This window comes from Phaenicophaeus curvirostris, chromosome 5 (assembly GCF_032191515.1).
Source record: "Phaenicophaeus curvirostris isolate KB17595 chromosome 5, BPBGC_Pcur_1.0, whole genome shotgun sequence".
In the NCBI taxonomy this organism is placed as follows: Eukaryota; Metazoa; Chordata; class Aves; order Cuculiformes; family Cuculidae; genus Phaenicophaeus; species Phaenicophaeus curvirostris.
In genome coordinates, this window is record NC_091396.1 from 17,776,978 (window position 1) to 17,797,586 (window position 20,609).

The following is a 20,609-nucleotide window of genomic DNA, read 5'->3' on the forward strand; positions in this document are numbered from 1 at the left end:
TTCTTAAAGCTACTAAAATCGAGGTTAACTTTTCAGCCCATTAGTTTGAATATGGTCCTACAATTTTCTTTAGTCTGTTTTCAATTGTCTAACTGATTTCTTTCTACCACACCGTAGGACTGCAGGTGGTAAGGTATATGCAGTCCTTGCTTAATGCCCAGGTTACCCTTTAAGGCTTGAGTTACTTCACCTGCAAAGCTTCCTCCTCCATCTCATCCTACCTCTGCTAATGTTCCATATCTATGGACAATTTCCTTTAACAGCATTTTTACAGTTCCGACAGTTGTATTCCTTTTAGACAGAAGAACTTCAACTCACCCTAGAAACACATTCATGGTGACAGAGATACCAATACCCTCCTTTAGTGTGTGACAGTTTGTCTGGATGATCCCTTTGCAGTATTTGTCAAGGTCCTTGATATAGCCAGCATAGTATAGTTAGTGGTTTTCTTTTACTAGTTCGCTTCTGCATCATTGCACACCTTATACAGTTTTTACTCATATCCTCTAAATCTTGCTTCATATGGAGCCAAATATAAACTCTTTGCACTCTTTTTAGCATACTTTTTACTCTATTATGTAACTTACTACAGCAGTCTAAGATGACTTGCTCTCATTCAGCCAGCCACACTATCTATCCCGTCTTCTCTTTTAGCTGATTCCTGGTTGGGGCTGCCGTTAACAAACATTGAGTCAATTTATCTACTTGCCCACTAAATTGTTTCTCAGTATTGCTTTCTATCTTCCCATATACTACATATATTTTATTTCCACTCTTTCTCTGAGTTTGTAAAAGAGACCTCCTGTTTTCTTCATGGGTGACTGATTCTGTGCTTGCCTTTGCCTTTCTCCCTATCATGCAACCAGTATTTTATTCTGTTATCAGCATAGTGACTCTCTGTAGATAGACATTGTGCAGAGGTGTTTATGTCTTTTATTGGCAGCCTTTTATTGGCATAATCCTTTCTCTAGTTTCCCCACTATTTGTTCCCTCATTACACTGATAGCAGCATCTTGGATTATTTTTCCTCCTTGATCAAATTTAGCAGTCCCATGGATGCACAATACCTTTGGTTTATTACTGGTTTCCCTTAAATATGTATCCACTTTAATAGTCATTTCTTCTTGTGCTTCAGAGGAGAGCATGAGTAGACTGGGGTACAACTGAACCACTGAAGGTGAAAGGCTCAAAGGCCATCACAGCCCAGGCTCTAACCAGACTTTATCATGGCCAGAGAAACATTGGTCCAGCCCCTGGGGAGAACTCATGCTACTGGATATCCATTTCCCTTTACTATTTTTCTGTAACAGTACTGCTCCTGCAGAATCCCTTCCTGTTGAAATTCTTATTACAAATAACTTTCCTTTGACTGGGAATTTTAGTGCAGAAGCTTTTCAAGCATCTTACTTCACATTAGATAAAGCGTCATCCTGCTCCTTGCTCCAGCTCCCTTGCCGATTCTTTTTCTTTTATCTCCATAATGCTCTGCTGGTACTTGCTAAGATGGATAAGCTGCCGTAAGATATTAGCACAGATACCGATACGCTGCCATAAGAAATTAAAAACTCCCAGCGCCCTTCAGAGTTGGGACTGATTAGTGAGAGTCTTCATTTCACAGAAAGCTTAACCTTTCTAGCATATATCCATGCTGTTTCACCAGTTCCATTTCCCAAGCAGTTAACCCAGGGCTGTGTTACTTTTGCCATATTGACTTTAAGTCCCATTTGGTCTATTAATTTTAAAACTTCTCTTATGTACCTCTTCTTCTGTAGCTGCAATCATAGAGTTGTGGAATGATTTTGATTGGAACGGACCATGAAGGTCATCTAGTCCAATGCTTCTGCAGTGAGCAGGTCCCCCGAATATCATTCACATAGGACAATTTCTTGTCTTTGTCCCCTGGATACCATCATTCAAACACTTTCCTAACACAAGCATGTGCAGCAGGGCAGGTGCTCAGCCCTGTGGGATGCAACTAAAGGTATATTGTTTGTCTCTTAATGTGAAAGCAATTCTGTAAATTGCTTCTTCCCCTGCATTTTGCCATATGGGAGTTTGCTGTGAATCACAGGGGTGCATTTGTGCCGCTAGCTCTCCTAATTCATCCACTGTCCAAGGAGCCTGACTCAGCCTTGGCCTTGCCAGGGCCGATGGAGGTACCTGTGCTCTGTTGGGAGTGGGTGGCTGTTACATGGTATCATGTCCTGCTGACACTGGAGTAGCTCCCCATCATATTAAAGGCTCTCCACCTTCCTCAAGCTCATGGACTGTTGTTAACTCTGCCAGTTGCATCCTTGTCTTACCCTACTGCTGGGGAATTTGGTTTAATGTCCATGATGGCATGATTAAGTGCTCATTAAGAAGGCGTCCAATGTGGAATTAATGAAAGCTGATGAAGCACATGCTCTAATGAACTTACTGCTTAATACCCTCAACATTTGAAACAGTTTCTCTAAGTCCTATACTCTACTGTTGCACTTTCTTTCAGTGGCTTCACATCTACACCTACATTTCTTGGTAACGTTTTTCATTGTAGCAGCTACAGCAGTTTGATCTGCCGTACCTGTCTGCCTTGGGACAGCACTTGTAGTCTTGGTGGGATATGCTGCTATTCTCAACTTCTCTTTCTTTTCCCATTTGCCCGTATCATCCTTGAAATTGTCTTCCTCTGATGGCTCCCAATCCAGTTTTCTTCAACACTTCCTGCAGCTACAGCAGTTATTTTTAATTTTTGCATCCCAATCTGCTTTTGCAAGTGTCTAATTTTAGCTTCGCATTTACTATGATCAGGTCCCTTTTGAGCTCTCCCTTGCTCCCGGGTGAATCACTGCACTATCTATGTTAATCCCTCTCCCTACTTGTGCAGTTTTTCCTTCTCTTTTCCTAAATCAATCTGATTTTCTAATTGCCACTGCACCTCCCTTTTGCCTTTTCGGGCCACTAGATGGTATTCCCTTTCTAACAACAAACTTGCTTCAAGTCACTCAGTAGACTCTTTTAAAGTTTTCCCACTGAAGCATCTGATATTCTGGTGTTGCCTTGACTCAACTGGCACAGATTATTGCTGCTTCCCATGCCAGTCCCACTAATAGAAGCAGCATATCCTTAAGTCTCCCTTCATCTGCTCTCCTGTATCGGGGAACATTTGGTCTTTATCACCCATCAGTTTCCTGTGGGCTGGAGAGGCGCCCACAGCTCTTGCTGTAATCTCTGATATTGTTGGGATTTCCTGTAGACCTCAAGTATTCCTGTTTGTAGGCATTTTTTTGAGTCTTTTTACATTTTTCCCATGATTTCAGTTTTGTCTTAAGGTGTTACTTCAGAATTGTGCACAAGGCTGGTCCATTCATAGAGTCGCCTTGAACAAGATATCTCAGAAGAAAAGACTTGGAGGATCTACCCAGTCACAGTCTCCACCACAAGATGTAATAAATGCCCTTTTCCTGACAATGGAGCAGATTTGTAGGATTACGTGGTTGCTTAGAGCTAAGCATGAGCACATGTCCTTTAGGTGGGTCATGGGTGCCTTCATACCATTTCTCCAAACCTGACAAAATGTGGCTGCAAACTCTGTAAAAAGTCACCTGGAGAAAGCTGTGATGATGGGTTAGCCCTGGTTAAACTCCTATAGATATAGGATGGGCTGATGGGGGAGGAATAAAGGAGAAAAGCCTTCCTCTGAGACAGGCCCCACTGCGCCCTCTGGTATCTGCTTGTCCCTGAGTGTTCTCTTGCTGTTGTTGCTGCTTCTGCTGTGGGTGGATCTGTTGTCTGTCACTCTGTGTAAAGAAATATGAAATGGAATTATTTTTCATTTTGGAATTGTGCTGCTGCTGACATATTAAGAATAAAAAAATATATATTTCTGGTCTAGCATCCTGAGTTTGGTTCCTGCATCCTTCTGCTGTCCAGATTCAAGACTGCCATCTTGCCTGCATAAAATACACAAAATCCAACCTGAGGCCTGTTGTAACAGGAGATCTATAACTGGTGCTTATGCAAAATGTTAACTCAGATGTGGAAAATCATCCCTTGTTTGCTAACGAGCTGATCTAAGCTTTTTCTTTTCTTTTTCTTATTACTGATTGCACAACTACGCATTGAACAGTAGTTGGGAAGTCTCTTCTAGGGGGCTTGCCTTCACTACATGGTTTCTCTTCCAGTATTTCTCACTATTTCTGTTCAGTTCCAGTAATGCAGGCCATACAGGAACACCGGCATATGCACTGTGCCTGGTAATGTGGTCTGGTTTGCAATTAACCAGGCTATGAAACCCCGATCCTAAACATGTTGAACATCTTTCTAAGAGTTATTGGAGGTGAACCATGCTTGCTTAAGGACAGGGACTATTTTAGATGACCTAAGGAGACTGCTGCATCCATGTTGTAGTGGTGGGTGGGATATAGGATACCCAGGAACTGGAATGCACCCTGGAGACCAGAGGAGATGGCCAAGGCCACATAAGTATTTCTTACTCCAGGGTTTTCTTTATATTTAAGGTAACTAACACTAGTCACTGCTGCAAGCTTGGATTTTATGTAAAAGCCAGATTTTTTCTCTGGTTAAACCCCTTCCAGAATCATAGACAGAAGTGGATTAATATAGTGCCGGCACAAGTCTGGACCATACATCCAGGCACTCCAGCACTATCTGAAGCACTGTCTGAGATGGAGTTTCTTAATTTAGGACTTGTAAGGATACCCTGTATCTTCATAGAGCTTGTTAAAGTATTACAGCTGTAATGAATTCATCTTCATTATACACTTGGGAGGTAAAAGAGTACTCTTGTCCCTGTAAAAGGCTGACAGATAAAAGAAAGAAGAGAATCAGAGACACTCAGACCAGGCACAGAGCCTGAAAAGTAATTACATGCCTAAACAGCTTTAGGAAGAAGTGTCTAAGTGGCAGATCTGGGGCTGGAACCTCTGTCAGCCCACTCAGGACCAAATCTTTCTTCTTGCAATGTGATGGTACAAATCACAACTCCTCAATTATTTACAAATTCTATAGCTGCAGGTATGTGTGCACACATGCACTGCCCCCGCAGAGCTGAGAATTGATTCAGATAAGGCTGAAGCTGACCTGAGCTGCCATTTGTACTGCTAATTCAGCTCAAATCAGACTTGTTTTTTTCCCCAGGGACAATAAAAGGTATTATACTTCCCACTGCAAAGAATTTGTTTTCAATTTTCCTACACCTGTTCATTACAATGTTTGGGAGAACACTACATTTTCTACAGGAACAACAATCTTTTAACCTTTTTCTGACATGGTTGAAAACAGAAAGTTTCTGAAGTGTCTTAGAATCATAGAATCATTAGGTTGAAAAAGACCTTTGAGATCATCAACTCCAACTGTACCTGTCTACATCATATTCCTAAGCACTTCATCTACAGACCTTTTAAATACCTCGAAGGATGTTGACTCAACCACCTCGCTAGGCAGCCTGTTCCAGTGCTTGATAACCCTTTCTGTGAAGAAATTTTTCCTAATGTCCAATCTAAACTTCCTGTGGTGCAGCTTAAGGCCATTCCCTCTTGTCCTGTTACCTCTCACTTGGGAGACCAACACCCACCTCTTTACAATCCCCTTTTAGGTAGTTGTAGAGATCGACAAGGTCTCCCCTCAGCCTACTTTTCTCCAGGCTAAACACCACAACTTCCCTCAGCTGCTCCTCGTAAGACTTGTTCTCCAGCCCCTTCACCTATTTCGTCACTCTTCTCTGGACACACTCCAGGACCTTGATGTCTTTCTTATAGCGAGGGGCCCAAAACTGAAATCAGTAATTGAGTTGCAGCCGCAACAGTGCTGAGTACAAGGGCAGAATCACTTCTCTGGTCCTGCTAGTCACGATGTTTCTGATACAAGCCAAGATGCCATTGGCCTTCTTGGCCACCTGGGCACACTGCTGGCTCATGTTCAGTCAGCTGTCAGCCAACACCCCCAGGTCTTTCTGTGCCACTCTTCCCCAAGCCCGTAGCGCTGCATGGGGCTGTTGTGTCCCAAGTGCAGGACTCGGCATTTGGCCTTGTTAAACCTCATCCCACTGCCTCAGCCCATCAATCCAGCCTGTTCAGATCCCCCTGCAGAGCCTCCCTGCCCTCCAGCAGATCAATGCTTCTTCCCAGTTTAGTGTCGTCTGCAAACTTGCTAAGGGTACTCTCAATCCCCTCATCCAGTTCATTGATAAAGCTACTGAAGAGAACTGGACCCAGCACTGAGCCCTGGGGAACCCCACTTGTAACTGGCCTCCAACTGGATTTAACTTCATTTAAAACCACTCTTTGGGCTTGGCCATCCAGACAGTTTTTACCCAGCATAGTGTGTGCCTGTGCAGGCCAGTGGCAGCCAGTTTCTCATGTAGAATACTGTGAGAAACCATGTCAAAGGCTTTACTGAAGTCCAGATGCACTACATCCACAGCCCTTCCCACATCCATCAAGTGGGTCACTTTGTCATAGGAGGCGATCAGGCTAGTTTGGCAGGACCTGCCTTTCATAAACCCATGCTGAGTAGGCCTGATCACCCAGTTGTCCTGTGTATGCTGTGAGGTAACACTCAAGATAACCTGCTCCATGACCTTCTCTGGCATTGAGGTCAGACAGGTCTGTAGTTTCCTGGATCCTCTCTCTGGACCTTCTTGTAAATGGGTGTAACATCTGCCAGCCGCCGGTCCAGTGGAACTTCCCCAGTCAGCCAGGACTGCTGGTAGATGATGGAAAGATCTTGAAATGTGACCAGGAGATTTCTTTTGGTTGTTTGGGTTTTTTTTGTTTTTGTTTTTTCTTAACTGAATAGACAGGCTTGCAAAGATTAGGTAAGGAATTTAAAGCCCCATGTGACTGCACCTCAATGTGCTACCATAGCCTTGCAGTGATCTCCTTGTATAGCTGGTACAGTTGGCAGTGGCACGTTAATAAAATGAGAGCTTGGAGATCAGACGATTGTTCAGACTTGCAAGTGCTATGCTTGAAATGGAGGTTTCTTTATGTCTTTGTTAATGAATTCACTTTGACAATCTCGTACATAGCGCATGTCACCCAGGAGCAGATGCAGCACATGCACACGTTGACTTCTGTACTGCAAGCCTCCCAAAATCGTGTACATGCCAACAGGAGTGGGACCTACCCAGACTGCTCATGCATCCCTGAATACTCTCCCATAGAGCTGTGGAGGTTTTGTGCCCAGATCTAAATTTCCAGCACACAGACCCCAAATCCAAACTAACCCTTGCAGCTCCGACCAGCCTCTATCATGTGTTTCTGAATGTCATATTCAGAAGTTCAGATTGTGGCGGAGAAACTGTTTTGAAACTCATGTGAAATACGGGTTTAAATTAGATCTTAACCACAGTGATGCAAGACTGGACAGACTCAGTGGTGAGCTCCAGTGTCTGATGGACTCAAGGCCCACCCTCATTGATTTTCCTGGAGGGATAATGATACAAAGACCACTTTTTCACTCCTGGCACTAGAACTACTTGGTGTCTTTGCAATTATTTTCTCTGGGCACACCAGGTTGAATTGATCTACAAAATATTTGCAGGGATGGTGGAGGATTAAGTATCTCACAGATACTTCAATACAACAGTTGTTAGCCAGGACTGCAGAGAGAAAAACAGGGTGGGGTAAGGGAGTTGTTCATTTTCCTTCAACTAAGGTCAGCCTTAAATAACAATCCCACCTCCCTTGGAGACGGAGACAAGATAATAAGGACAAAAATGTCAGAGCAAAGCACTGGGCCCCTCTATTTACAGCAAAGGCCAAATCACTAACCAATAGATTGGAGTTTGCTTTCTAAACACCGATAAGCGGCAACTTTGAATTACCAGCTCCGGTTCCTCAGCTGCTGTAAATCAGCCTGACCCTGACTTCCCGCAGCACCCGTGTGCTTCCCCCTGTCCAGGGGCTCTCAGGCAGGCGGAGGGAACTGCAGTGGTGGGCTCATCCCTCCTGGCCCCTTGAGATCCCTGTGCCTGGCTCCAAAAATCCCCCTGCCTCCCCCTCCACAGCTCCTTAACACTAACAAGACTTATCAGTAGGATTTACACTTCCTTGTCTAGGAACCCACAGGCAAGCCTATGGACTGGTTACTGGTGTGCATTCAAGTCCTTAAAGCAGATTTAACTGCTCAAAACAACCCACTTATCCATTGATAATTAATGATATTGGACCTGGAAGTCCCTATGCCCTGGCAGGAGGGATCAGAGCATTATACACTGGGGTCTGGCTGACTGTCAGCAGGCAGGGAATCAGCCCTGATGCAAGTCCTCAGTGCCTCCTGGCCCCAGTGGGAGTGAGGAATAACCATGGCAGCCAGCAACAATGCTAGGGAGATGGAACCCTTGGAGCGGACACCACTCACAAGAGCATTGGCGTGTTGGGTTTTATTCACTGCCAGATGCTGTGTTAGGAAGGTCCTTTGATGCAGAGCTGTGCTGCTTGGTGGAACACCAGCTCCCACAATGGTGACACTGTGGGAGTGAGGGGGAAGAAGGAAGAAATCACAGAGCCTGTTTCAGGTCCCAACCTATCCGAAGGCATCTGAACTGATAACGCTCAGAGCACCTGGTGAAGACAAAGAACTGCGCTGCATCTCAAGATGGCAAGACACATCTTCTGGAGAAAAGTGGAGACTCAGAGCAGCAGCATCAGGGCAGTGTCAGCCAAAATCTCCAAAAGCACCCTAATAGCAAAACAGAGGCTTTTAAAATAAAGATTATTCTAGAAAACGACGTCTCAAACCTTTATATTTAATCTCAGCAAATAGTGTCATGCAAGAATAAGCACATTGTTCCTCAATATCTTCTTACATTATCACTTGCAGCCCCTAATTTTATCATTAGGGAAACCATGGCAGATGTCCACAGTACATACACAGCTGCAGAGATGAGCAGTGGCAGAAAATACAGAAATACGTGACACAGTGATTTATTTTCAATCCGTGAGACAACTATACAGCAGGGGATAAATCCAATCTGAGCCAGTGAAAACTATTGCTTCATTTTTTGGCATTTCTCTCTTTACCTCTTTGGTGCCTCTGGTGATTATAGTACCCATTACATTCTGCTATAGCTCCTGCTCTCATGCTTTCCAGCACTGTGGCCAAGGACCAGGTCTTCTTGCTTGTTTTAACAAAGGCTTCTCCTGGTTATCCACGCCTTTGCTTTCCAAGTGGTGCCTGCTGTGGAAGCCGTAATGGTGGCACCATGGGATTTGAGTGCCTACAATTATGGACACTGGAGAAAATCCCTGATGGATTCAATGGCCTCATGGTTGTTTCCTAAGAACCGGGTCAAGATCCTCTTTCAGTGTTCTCCTGGACTTCCATGACATAAAGAAGTGCTGAAAATTTGTATTTTTTGGATTGGTGCTGATCAAGCTATTTTTCCACTGCTTATCGACAATGTGGAAGTTATTTGTTACTTTTGTTGTTCATCACTTGTCCTGCAGCAGGGTGTCATCACCTCGTCTAATGCCTCTCTATCTACACCAAGGATTACTTTTGGGCCATTAATAGCTACAGATTTCAACTTGTCGTCATTGATAAACAAACTAATTTGTTCTGCTGCCTCTGCTAATAGCTATGTGTAGAAACTATTAGCAGCTTTTAGGTGCTATTTTCTCCTCTACCTTCTCAAAAAATATATGGCCAGTAATATTTTAATGGGATTAAAAGACACATATGTTGTTTTTCCATCTATATTTATAACCTGCATATGCTCTTCCTAAGGTGGATGGGAGAAATTTTGGGAGCTTTATTCTAGAGATCATTAAATTTGTTCTATTTTGCTTGGGTAGCTATACTTGGAGAAGTACTGTACCTGGAGAAACGAGGGGAGCTTGAGCAAGGTACAGCCAAACCAATTTGTAGATTCCACGGTCCCAGGTGACCTGGGGTGGCCAAAGTTCAGCATTTCCGTGCTGAGAAATGTGATGTGCTAGAGGGTAGCCAGAGGATTTGGGTTGCAGAAGGCAGTTCTCAGAGACACAGCACACCTGGGAAACTCTCTTGTTCTCTAATGAAAGCTACTGGCTCTTTGGAGTTGCTCTCTGTAGCATGTTCTACCAGTAAACCCTATCTCCAGACATGCAGATGTAGTAATGACCCTCTCCCCTGCTAGCAGCTAACCCAAAGGTGACAGAAACCAATGGGTCGGACCTTGTTGGTTGTGCTGGGCTCTGGGTTACACCCTCTGTTTTATGGATTGATCCATTGTGCTCTAAGCAGCAAGATGACATCCCTGGTCTGTAAGAGACTGGAATATTGGGAAATCTATGGTCTGGCAGGAGTACCTCCCCTGGGCCTGGTGGCCAGCAGGGTGATGGGGATGGCTCACACACCCTGCACCCAGGCGGCCACCTGGATTAGTCTACAGGAGCAGCTGAGATTACTTATATCCCAGTGAGCAGTCTCCTTCCCTGCTTGCACAATGCCCCTTTTGAAGCAAGGGCATCTCTCATTGTGTGGCTCCAGATAAGCTGCAGAACCTCACCCTTTGCTGTAGCATCCTCCTCTCCCTGCTGAGCCCGTGGCGACTGCCCCACCTGCCACTTATCTCTGCAGATATTGCAGGATTTGATTGTAAGCATTCCCATGTTTTAGTACGCTCCTCGGTTCCAGGTTCTCCACCCTTCATCTTGCACCACTGCCACTGGCAGAGTAGCACACTGCTGTTCTACTGCTTGGACATGCCCGTGGGAACACAGTTTCTGGAAACCACATGAAGACATAAAGCATCAAGGATGCTAGCCTTGCTGCTGGGGGCAGCAAACTCTACGCTCTAGGGAGTCCCCATTTTCCCAAGCCAGGCAAAAAACTACAATCTAGATCAAATGGCCCATGTCCTTGAACACATTGTCTCAACTAGCTATCCTCAGCTACCAGCGGCCATTCTGGGGCAGCTCCCAGGGGCTGGGCACCCCTAAAAGCCGCTCTTGGGGTTACAGACCCCTCTGGGTGCCTTGGCTTTTGCAGGTTGCTGTTACAACACAGGGGTGCATCAGCAAGCAGTGATTCCTCCAGGGATGTGTGTTTCAGTAGCTGCTGAATTTGTGCTGTGGTGCTCTCTGCTCTGCTTTTGGGACGGCACACACCCAAGGACAAACAGAGCAGCCTTAGTGGTGGCTGCTGAGCTTGAGCACAGCAGTGGGGATGTAGGTGACATTTTGGGGTTCCCAGGTGCTCTCTCAGAACTCGCTCACTTCCAGACCTGAGCTTTGCTGTCAGTAAAACTTGCACAAACTTGTAATTGTTAACTAGTTCCTTTGTAGCAGGCTTATTGTTTTTTCAGGACAGGGTTTGAAAATACTAGACATCTACAGTAGTAAAGAATTTATTGTGCTGGCAATAGACTGTAAAACTTGATTACATGACACTGGGGATTGCCTAGACCTCAATCCCACTGATGCAACTGCTTGGGGCTGGGGGGATGTGAGTGAGGGAAGTGGTTTCAAGTCACGTCCAGAGGAGTTTTAGCATGAAGGGCAGGATCCAGGAGCAGCCCACTCCCACCTAGCCGCTCCCCAATTCAGCCAAATGAGACTGACATGGAGCTGAGGATCTAAGAGTGTCATGGGAGGCATGTGGAACTGAAACAATGGATGGACATTTGGCCTGTCACTACCCAATCACATGAAATTCATGGGGAAGCCCAACCTTGAAGGAATGAGCTGAGATTTTTCTGTAGAAAAAGATTTTTCATTGAGAAATGGGCTTCCCTGTTGGCTCCCTCTCTCAGTTCACTGCTGAAATGGGAGTTTTCCCTCTAAGACAAAACTTTCATGGTTTATATCCATTATATCTGTTTATATCACTGTTAGCATTTTTCATATTCCAAAGGACCATTTATGGTAAGAAAATATGGTTTCCAATAAAAAATTAAAGTGATTCTATTTTGTAAAGGAAAAAGAAATGTCATAGTAGGAAAGTTTTGCAAAACTTTGGCCCATGACAATCTTTGAGCCAGCATGAAATCTTTTTTCCTTCCAATAAATCTATAGGCTGGTTTCTGCACCCAAGCTACAGTGAGCTAAGAGGGATTCCTGAATGCTTGGGTACAGTCAGCCCTTCCCCTGCTGGGGCATCCTGCAGAAATGCCACAAGCATTTCAAAGCTACCTCTAGGATTTGGTTAGCCAAGGTTAAGAGAAGCAACAGACTAATAACGTGGCACTTACCACACAAAATAAAATAGCTTTTTTTGCTACATCAGTGGGGTAAGCCCTGGGGAAGGGGGAAGCCCAGCAGGGATGCTGCTCAGAAGGGAGAAGACAGCAGACAGAGGAGCCTCCTTACAAAGTCCCACTATTCAAGTGAACTCAGGTAACATTCAAAAGTGCAAGAAGGAGAGCCCTAAATAACAAATCTCAGCATGTGACTAACCTGGGGAACACCCTGCTCTGGAGCCTTTACAAGGTGGCCACTGGACTGAGGTCCATCCAACTTCACGCAATGTGGTGATAGCAGGAAAATGACTGCAAAGGAGAACTGGAGAGTAACTCTGCAAGTCATTCTCTTTGTGTGAGAGGCCAGGTGGGGGCTCCCTGCTCTGGGGGAACAGTGAATGGCCCAAGGCTTCTGGTCCTGGCCTTGACAACCTGCTTCAAATGGGGTAAAATGCCAGGTTTCATCCTGCGTAGCTGCTAATTCTTCATCTTACCCTGATAGAAAAAAAGGTTTGAGTAAGTGAATTCCCTGTACTCATATCTTGGTGAAACCTGAGACCCTCTTCATGGGTATACTACTAGGTCATTCAAGTACATCCAATACCTTTTTTGAAGGGAAGGGAGACAGAGATAGTGTTGCACATCATGCAGAGATGCTATTAACTGTAGTTGAGCATCACAACCTGGATTTATTATCAGGAGGCCAAAAATACCTACATGGCAAGGGGTGTAACTGATAACCTGTCTCACATCCGTTTTAGCAAATGAGTCCCCTCTTCATATGCTCATCAGAGATTTAGCACTTCTCATGAGCCTTTTTGCAATCACAGCCGTTTAGCAAACATATGATACTTCTCACTTAAAGCCATGATAGGGACATATGGGACTTCCTACCTCCTAGATGCTGATGGATGTAATTGCTTTGGCTACTCAAGAATCAAGAGTCTGGTTCAAGTCTCGAGGTATTCTGCTGATTTCAGTGAACTTCCTTCTGATTTATACCATGTAAGGAGAATCAGGTTTATTCAAAGTTATACGAACAGCAGAGTTCAAACAGATTCAAATGTCTACTTTTTAGTGGTACTGAGCATTAATAGTCTTAAAATTTGGAGCAGTGGGAATTTTGAAGGTCATTTCATCCCCAGCATTTAAAATGGGCCTTTTCAGGCAGAAATATCTATATATGTGTATACGTATATATGCATGTATACATAAACTCTTTAAGCAGAAAAAGGTACGAGCATGTTATTGGTGGCAGAAAACTTGAGCACAGAGGTATAAAAAACCAAAAAAGATGGGCTAATGTTGCGAAAGAGAGACTGAGTTAGATCTGTTGCCAAAATTAGATCCGTGAGAACTAGTGGACCACCCCTGGCCCATCATCTCCTATTAAAAGTGAGTTTATGAGCCAGAATGGGGATCATCAGCTCTCTCCTGGTTTTCACTGGGATTAACTAGAAATGTTTTCTTGGTGTCCAAGACACAGTTTTGTGCAGAGCCTCAGACAGAAGAGGTGAGATGCTCAGAGTTCTCACCCGCCAATGGCAGAGATTGAGTCTCTGCTCTGCTTAATGCCAGACAGGAATTAGAAGCACGTGAGGAGGGGACTTGCCTTTCAATGAGCAAAGGGGGAAAGTCTTATTTTTTCACGTATGAAATTTCAAATGCTCTAGCTCTGGCCCTGCACTGAAAAAACGCAGTTATCACTCCCAGACCAAGCTGTGGACACGTGGCTCTCACCGTGTGCCGTGTGGTCCATGAGTGGGGGTGCAGATAGCCTCAGCTCAGTACAGTGTTTTCCTTCCTCTAACACCTGACAACTGCGTGGTCTCACAACTTGGTCCCATCGTTGCATACTTTCCAAGGTGATATTAATCAAACAAATTAACATGTTTGCCTTTAATCTTACATTCTAGAAACAGCTGTTGAGCTACCTCAATGCCAGCGGTGCTTATTGCCAGCATTAGTGTAATTAGTAATCATTGCAGCTGTAATAGCACCATTATCTCCTGCTAAAAGGGTCACTGATGGCTCAGGACAGAGCTTCAGGGAAGCAAAACCAGCTCGGATGAAATGAGATGGAAACTGCAAACTGTTGCTTCTACCTTAACTTGCATGAAGACCTGTTGATGCTATGTGGAGGGAAATTAATGTGCACAAGCAGCAAAAATTTTGGCTAGAGAGTCATCAAGGAGGTGGGGCTCATGCTAGCTTTTCTATCACCTGAGCTAATGTAAAGCATATAAATATGGGAAAAAGAGAACAGGGATGTTACTACCAAGCAAACAGTTTTCATCTTTCAGAGCAAACTCCTCTCTGCTTCTTGCTGCCGCTTTTTGGGTAAGTGATTGCTGCCCTTTTAGCATTTACCTGTTTTGCAGAGATGTTTTCTTAAATTCACAGCTAGTGGTGAAAAGTGTCCACTCAACAGCCCAAGAAAGTGGTTCTTCTCAGGTCTTTGAGCGTGTTGTGTTGGTTTTGCACCATCGTCATAAAGAGAAGCCCTTCCTCACTTGAAAGAGTTTTTCCTCTGAAGGTGTCAGCTCTCCTGGGCACGTATGTTACAGGGCTCAGCGGGATGGCTCTTCCAGTCTAGTTTGGCCTTTTGGGGAAAGACAGCAGGGAGGCCAGATTTGATGTGAGGATAAGGATAGAGATAGACTTTTGGTTATAATATTATTAATTTACTCTAAGTCATAAAAACCGATGTAGAAATCTCTCCTTCCCTCTCAAGCTAGGACAACTTTAGAAGGTTCAGCTACTTTGGTCTCATTTTCATGCCAAAGGAGCTGAAGGATGCAAGATGCTTGATGACACCCTATTTTTCCCTCTTAGACCTCCTTGTGTCTTCTCTCCCTCTTAACCCTAGGCCTCACCATGGCTCTCTGGATCCGATCACTGCCTCTCCTGGCCCTCCTTGCTCTTTCTGGCCCTGGGACCAGCCATGCTGTAGCCAACCAGCACCTCTGTGGCTCCCACTTGGTGGAGGCTCTCTACCTGGTGTGTGGAGAGCGGGGTTTCTTTTACTCCCCTAAAGCCCGACGGGACATTGAGCAGCCTCTAGGTAAGTCAGACTGACCCTGAACTCAGTCATATGCTATGCTATGCAAAAGGCAACAACCACCTATCTTTGTGACACCAGGAATGTCCTTGACGGGGAATGCCAGGAATACCTTAAACATACCAACATCATCACATTGCCAATGAAAAGCTCTTTGGGTTAAAAAGGCAGATGGGAGGGCAAGCAGAGAAAGAGGATTTATGAGGCAAAAGGAATTGTGGCTGAAAGCTCAAACTTGGTTATTTCTTTGTGTGACCATTACACCAGCCTGGGACTGTTCATAGAAAATAAAGGTGGAAGGAACCCTGGAAGCCGTCTTCTGCCCCAAGGCAGAGTCAGTTGCTCACATCCTATTCCTGACCCATGCTTGTCTAGTATATTCATAAAAACCTCCAGTGAGGAAGCTTCTTCTGCCAACTGAAACTGCCTTTTCCAGTACTTAACAGATCTTTTTTCTTGTGTTTTTCTTCCCAGTATCTAACCTGAATATCCCTTTTTATAAATGGCTTCTTATCTTCCCCATTGTGGACATGGGGAAGAGTGTACACCTTCTTTATGGCCACTTTTCAAAATATTTGAAGACTGTTCCCATGTCTAGTTTTAACCTGCTGTCAGCTAAATCCCCTCTGCACTCCCCCACAATCTTCTTAGGTCATATGTTCTAGATCTCTGTCCATGCAAATTGTTCTGCATCTCGTCCACATCCTTACTGACTAGTGATGCCTGAAGCACACAGGACCCTAGCTGAGACCTTGCCTGTGCCAAGCAGAGTGAGCAAACTGGAAGAATTATATTGCAAATTTTTTCACACCATGTTCCTGGCGATATAGGTAGTTTGCATTTTTCAAAACAGCACTGATGATTGATAGCAATCACTGTCTCTCTTGGATGTCTTGGCCCTCCTTTGGGTGGATCAGCAGTCCCTGAAAGACTGCTATCACAGTCAAACCTTCATCCTGGATGCACAAAGGAGTTTATGCTTCAGCGTATTGCCCTTTTCTTACTGAAAATCATCCTATCATTTCAATAATTTCAAAGATAATTTTTAGCCCTAACCTTGCCCTCCAAGAGGCTTGCAGCCCCCACAGTTTTATATCATCTCTTATTTCATGGTAGAGAACTGCTGGTGTGGCTGCTCTGGTTCCCCTCTTTAGGACCCCTGGACTAGGGATGAGTACAAGGGCCAAGAAGCAGGAAGAGATGACAGCCTTGCCCACAAACATTTGGTGCCAGGTCAGTGTCTCTGGTCCAGCATTTTGTGTCTGCATGGCAGTGCCGGTGGGATGAGGCAGTGCAGAGAGCTGCTCTTCGATATGGTGTTTGCATCTAAAAGGGGACAGGACCTGTAATGTTCTAGCTGTAATGCAAGGATTATCTCTCTCCTGGAGACGGGTACCTGCAGTTCCTCCTAGCTTTGGCTCCTCTATGAATCAAGTAGGTACACTCTCTTCTGTCCTCCTACTTACTAATGGAGACTGAAGTGAAGGGACTCCCTGCCAAATCCAGTCATTTCAACCTTCTCATTTCAAGAGGACTATTACTTAACATTTCTTGGCTTGCAATACACTTCTCCCACCGGTTCTCTTTCCATCACGTCCTGGTTTTGCTTGTATCTGATTCCTTCTCCTGTGTATCCAACCATCCTATGAAAGTCTTGGAGGTCTTCAGAAGGTGAAACAAGTAATATCATACCAGAAGGCTTGCCATGATTTGTTTTGAATGGCCAGCTGAGCCGTTAGTTGCCCCCTTCTCTGATGATTTTTTCTGCAGACCATTGTGAATGGGTCAGAAGTTTGGTTAGCCAGTTCCCTAAATACTACATTGAGCATTTAATTGGGGCCAAGCAGTCTGAAAGCATCTGAGCGCTTTCCACCTCTCATTCCAGGAATTTTGCCTGAGCTGCCACCTCTTTGTCACACAAGCAGGTTGTGTTTACAGCCTGCTCACAGCTGGCGGCTAGAAGGATGAAAAGTAAATCTCAAAACATCAACTAGTTAGCTCCTCTTCTAGTTAATGTTGGACTAAACCTTTCCCATTTTTTTCTCCTAGCACAGTAGCATAATGATTTCTTGTTACTTTTGTGCCTCATTCATTGCATCACACTTTCGGGGCTTGGAGACTTTGCATCTTGTGCTGTACTTTTATATTGCCCTGGAAACCTCATCTCATTCTTGCTTTTCAGGCACTTCCTTTTTGTTGTTAGGGCCTCTTTTCTTCCTATAGGAAAAAAACACTGGTTTGTTTGTCATTTTCTGTATCTTCACCAGAAAACTGAAACTTAAACAGCTCTGTGCACAAGTCTTCAAGTTTCCACCAGCAAACAAGGATGAAATTTTGTCTGTGTCCAAATACCTCAATTTATCATTCCTTCTAAAAACTTGTCCCCAACTGTGAACACAGACACACAAAAATGCTTTTGCTATCAGCTTGAGGCTACATCCAGGCAGCCAACAGGAGCAGGCTGTTCAGGACCAGCTGGGAAATGCATTGAGCTCCAGGACTGGACTGTCCTTGCAATGCCACAGACATCCCAGCTGTTTGCCCAGGCTCCCAGAAGAGTGGGTGACTGCCTGAGGCAGGCTACAGTCCCAAGCAACTCATCTCCCCGGAGCAGACCAGCCTATTTTATCTTATTAGTTGCTCACAGGAAGTATGTAGAGTTTCTCCTCTTCTTTGCATGCCTGCCTCAATAAAGCCCCTGTGTCTCCTTCTCCCTCATACTGCTGATATCCACTGAGCTTGGCTCCTTCTAAGCACCACAGGATTATTTTGCGAGAGGAAATGCTAAAGGTGCTACAAACAGCATCATCCTGGTTTTGCAACTTCTACCCCATATTCCAGCCAACTGTGGTTTAAAAATCTGGTGTCTAGAAGAGGGTCTTGGTGGGACTTAATAGCTAAGGCTGATGCTGTGTTATGTCCCATGACTTATCTTTTTCTTCCCCAGCAGTGAGCGGTCCCTTGCACGGTGAGATAGGAGAGCTGCCTTTCCAGAAGGAGGAGTTTGAAAAAGTGAAGCGAGGGATCGTTGAGCAATGCTGCCAAAACACATGCTCCCTCTACCAACTGGAAAACTACTGCAACTAGTGGAGAGGCCAGTAGCGGGGAGCTTGCAGGCCGTGGATATAGACACACTTATGTTACTGCATCTTCAAACGATTGAATAAATGTTGTTGATCTATTTGAATGACTTTGCCAGTTCATGTGTTTACATCTTCGGGAGGGGGCACTGAGGTTTGCTATAAGATGTCATTGTCTGTGCTTGGTAAAGCAGTTTTAAAAGGTCCTGGAGCCACCCATCATTTCACATTATTCTTCTGCCACCCAAATAGACCCTCGGGGAGGGAGGAGGATTGTGCAGTACAGTAGCAGGTACACAGAGCACCCAGTGCCCGGGGGACAGGGCAGAGAGGTTTGAACAAGATTTCTCTTTCTAGGGAAATATTACAGAGGAATATCTGTGGCAATGTCGTGCTGATCCACTTCCTGCAGTTCACAGCCCAAATATAGAAAGGCAGCTGGGAGACCAAACTTCCTTCACTGTGTACTGGAAACAGTTCAGATTAAGCAAATAATTAAGTTACCTACTAATTGTACCCAGAAAAATTGCAGGCAACCACCCTGACCAATGTAGAAAGTGTATGTAGTTCCCTGTTCTGCTCCCCCTTCTTTCCAGGCCGAGTCCCTGTCCTTCACTAGTGTTTAACAAGTTATGTGTAGAAAGCAGATTTAATCCAACAGGAGTTATGAGTGTATTAGCCAGGAGCTGGGCATTTCAGGGCAGCAGCATCCCTGCTCCTGTCACTGTAAACCTCTTTCAAGTGTCTGCTCCCAAAATTGCCTGTTTCTGGGAGGAAAAGCTGCCACAAAAATGCCAGCTGGCTAGAGTGGCAGAGAAAGTGGGGAAGGGTGATGTGCCCTCTGCCAAGGGAATCCTGTGAACGGTCACAGTCTGGCAGAGGTGGCAGCAATGGACAGGGCTGAATTTTGCTGGTGGCAGATTTTGAAAGTTTATCTGAAAAGAGGCTGTGGTTTTAACAGCCTGTTTTCCCAAACCAGATCTGACTGCCTCCCGCGGAAGCTGCCATTTCATTCCTGCCAGGATGCGTTGTTCCCTCTCCTATCATAAACAGAAAACTGGCAAACCCACTGCAAACTGAAGGGCTGGAAGAGCAGCCAGAAGAACTGCTGAGAAGAAAACACAGCCATAAAATAGAAAGTTAGAAAGTACCAGTGATTTGCTGCGGAGACCCTCCATATAGGCTCCCTTGATGCATCAAAGAGCCTGTGACAGGGGCCTCCCTCCTGCAGCTGCCACACAAGTGCTGCTCTATTGGTGATTCTCCCCCCGACCACTCTTCTGTCCTTCTCTATCACCCTTTCCTCTGGGCCCTGCTGAATATTCCCAGCAGCAGAGCTTGCAACTGTGATGGGAAGCCTTGGGCCAAAATCTTGTGGTTATGAGAGCATGGCAAGATGTTTGCTGTTTCTGAGCTACTTGGCTTCCACCAAACCTCACAGCATATAGACCAGTAGTTTTGAAAGAGAAGTCCCTAGAAACAGTTCTCCTGTCTGTCCTGGTACCCCAGGATCAGATCAGTACTGGTGTTACTGCAGAAAAAACAGCAGAGCAATTGCTCATGGTAAGCCCATCATCATATTTAGGAACACAACAGAGTTCTAACAGTCCTACACAACCATCTGCCCCAAGGAGATGCCATCCCGAGGTCCACTTGTGTGGTCTGGAGGGAAAGCACATCCAAGAGAAGTACTCCCCTTCATGGCTGAAATCCCAAGGCTTGTTGGAGTCACTCAAACTTGTCCTGCATCACATAGGAGTGAGATCATGCACTCAGCACCAGAGATCCATGGAAAGCAAGTTTGCAGAGAGGCTCTTCTGAGACAAGATTGAGACTTTGTGTTGCAAATCTGAGATTTCCATCTCTACCTGCCTGATAAAATTGTACAGGTCTGCTGATGGGAAAGGCTGAAAGTATGAATACTGGAAGAGAAAGAGGTCATGTAGGAAAAGCTCGAGTGCCAAACTGATTCTAGCACTTCTCCAAGTGCTGCATAGTGGTGATGGAAACAGCTGGAGGAACAGACTTATAACCAAGTCTGTGGAGATACTTCTGGCCTCTCTAGGAGTGGAACACATGGGTCATGGTGAGGACAGGTGCAGCCCAGAGCAGTCTAGAGCCCTAATTTGTAATAACTTCGTGCATTACAGAGATAGCCTACAAATGTTCCGCTCCAAAGGGACCAGCAGTAACTTGTAACAAAGTCTAGCTCCTGCAAGAGAGCGTGGTGTTTCCTGTGTCCACCCCAAAGTTGTTTGTCTGCTGGTATTCCTGTCCTGGGAACGATGATGCTTGGGTGAGG

The 20,609-nt window shown here is 45.0% G+C and overlaps 2 protein-coding genes across 2 annotated transcripts in view; one reads left to right on the forward strand and one right to left on the reverse strand.

The window, feature by feature from the left end:
• The window catches only part of CD81 (CD81 molecule), a 420,468-nt gene that overhangs the window by 166,888 nt on the left and 232,971 nt on the right, over positions 1-20,609 (reverse strand). The gene's annotated exons all lie outside the window — the stretch shown is intronic.
• INS (insulin) lies at positions 15,044-18,314 on the forward strand. Its single transcript, XM_069857006.1, has 2 exons — positions 15,044-15,230; positions 18,178-18,314. The coding sequence occupies exons 1-2, from the start codon at positions 15,044-15,046 to the stop codon at positions 18,312-18,314; spliced, it is 324 nt and encodes a 107-aa protein (XP_069713107.1).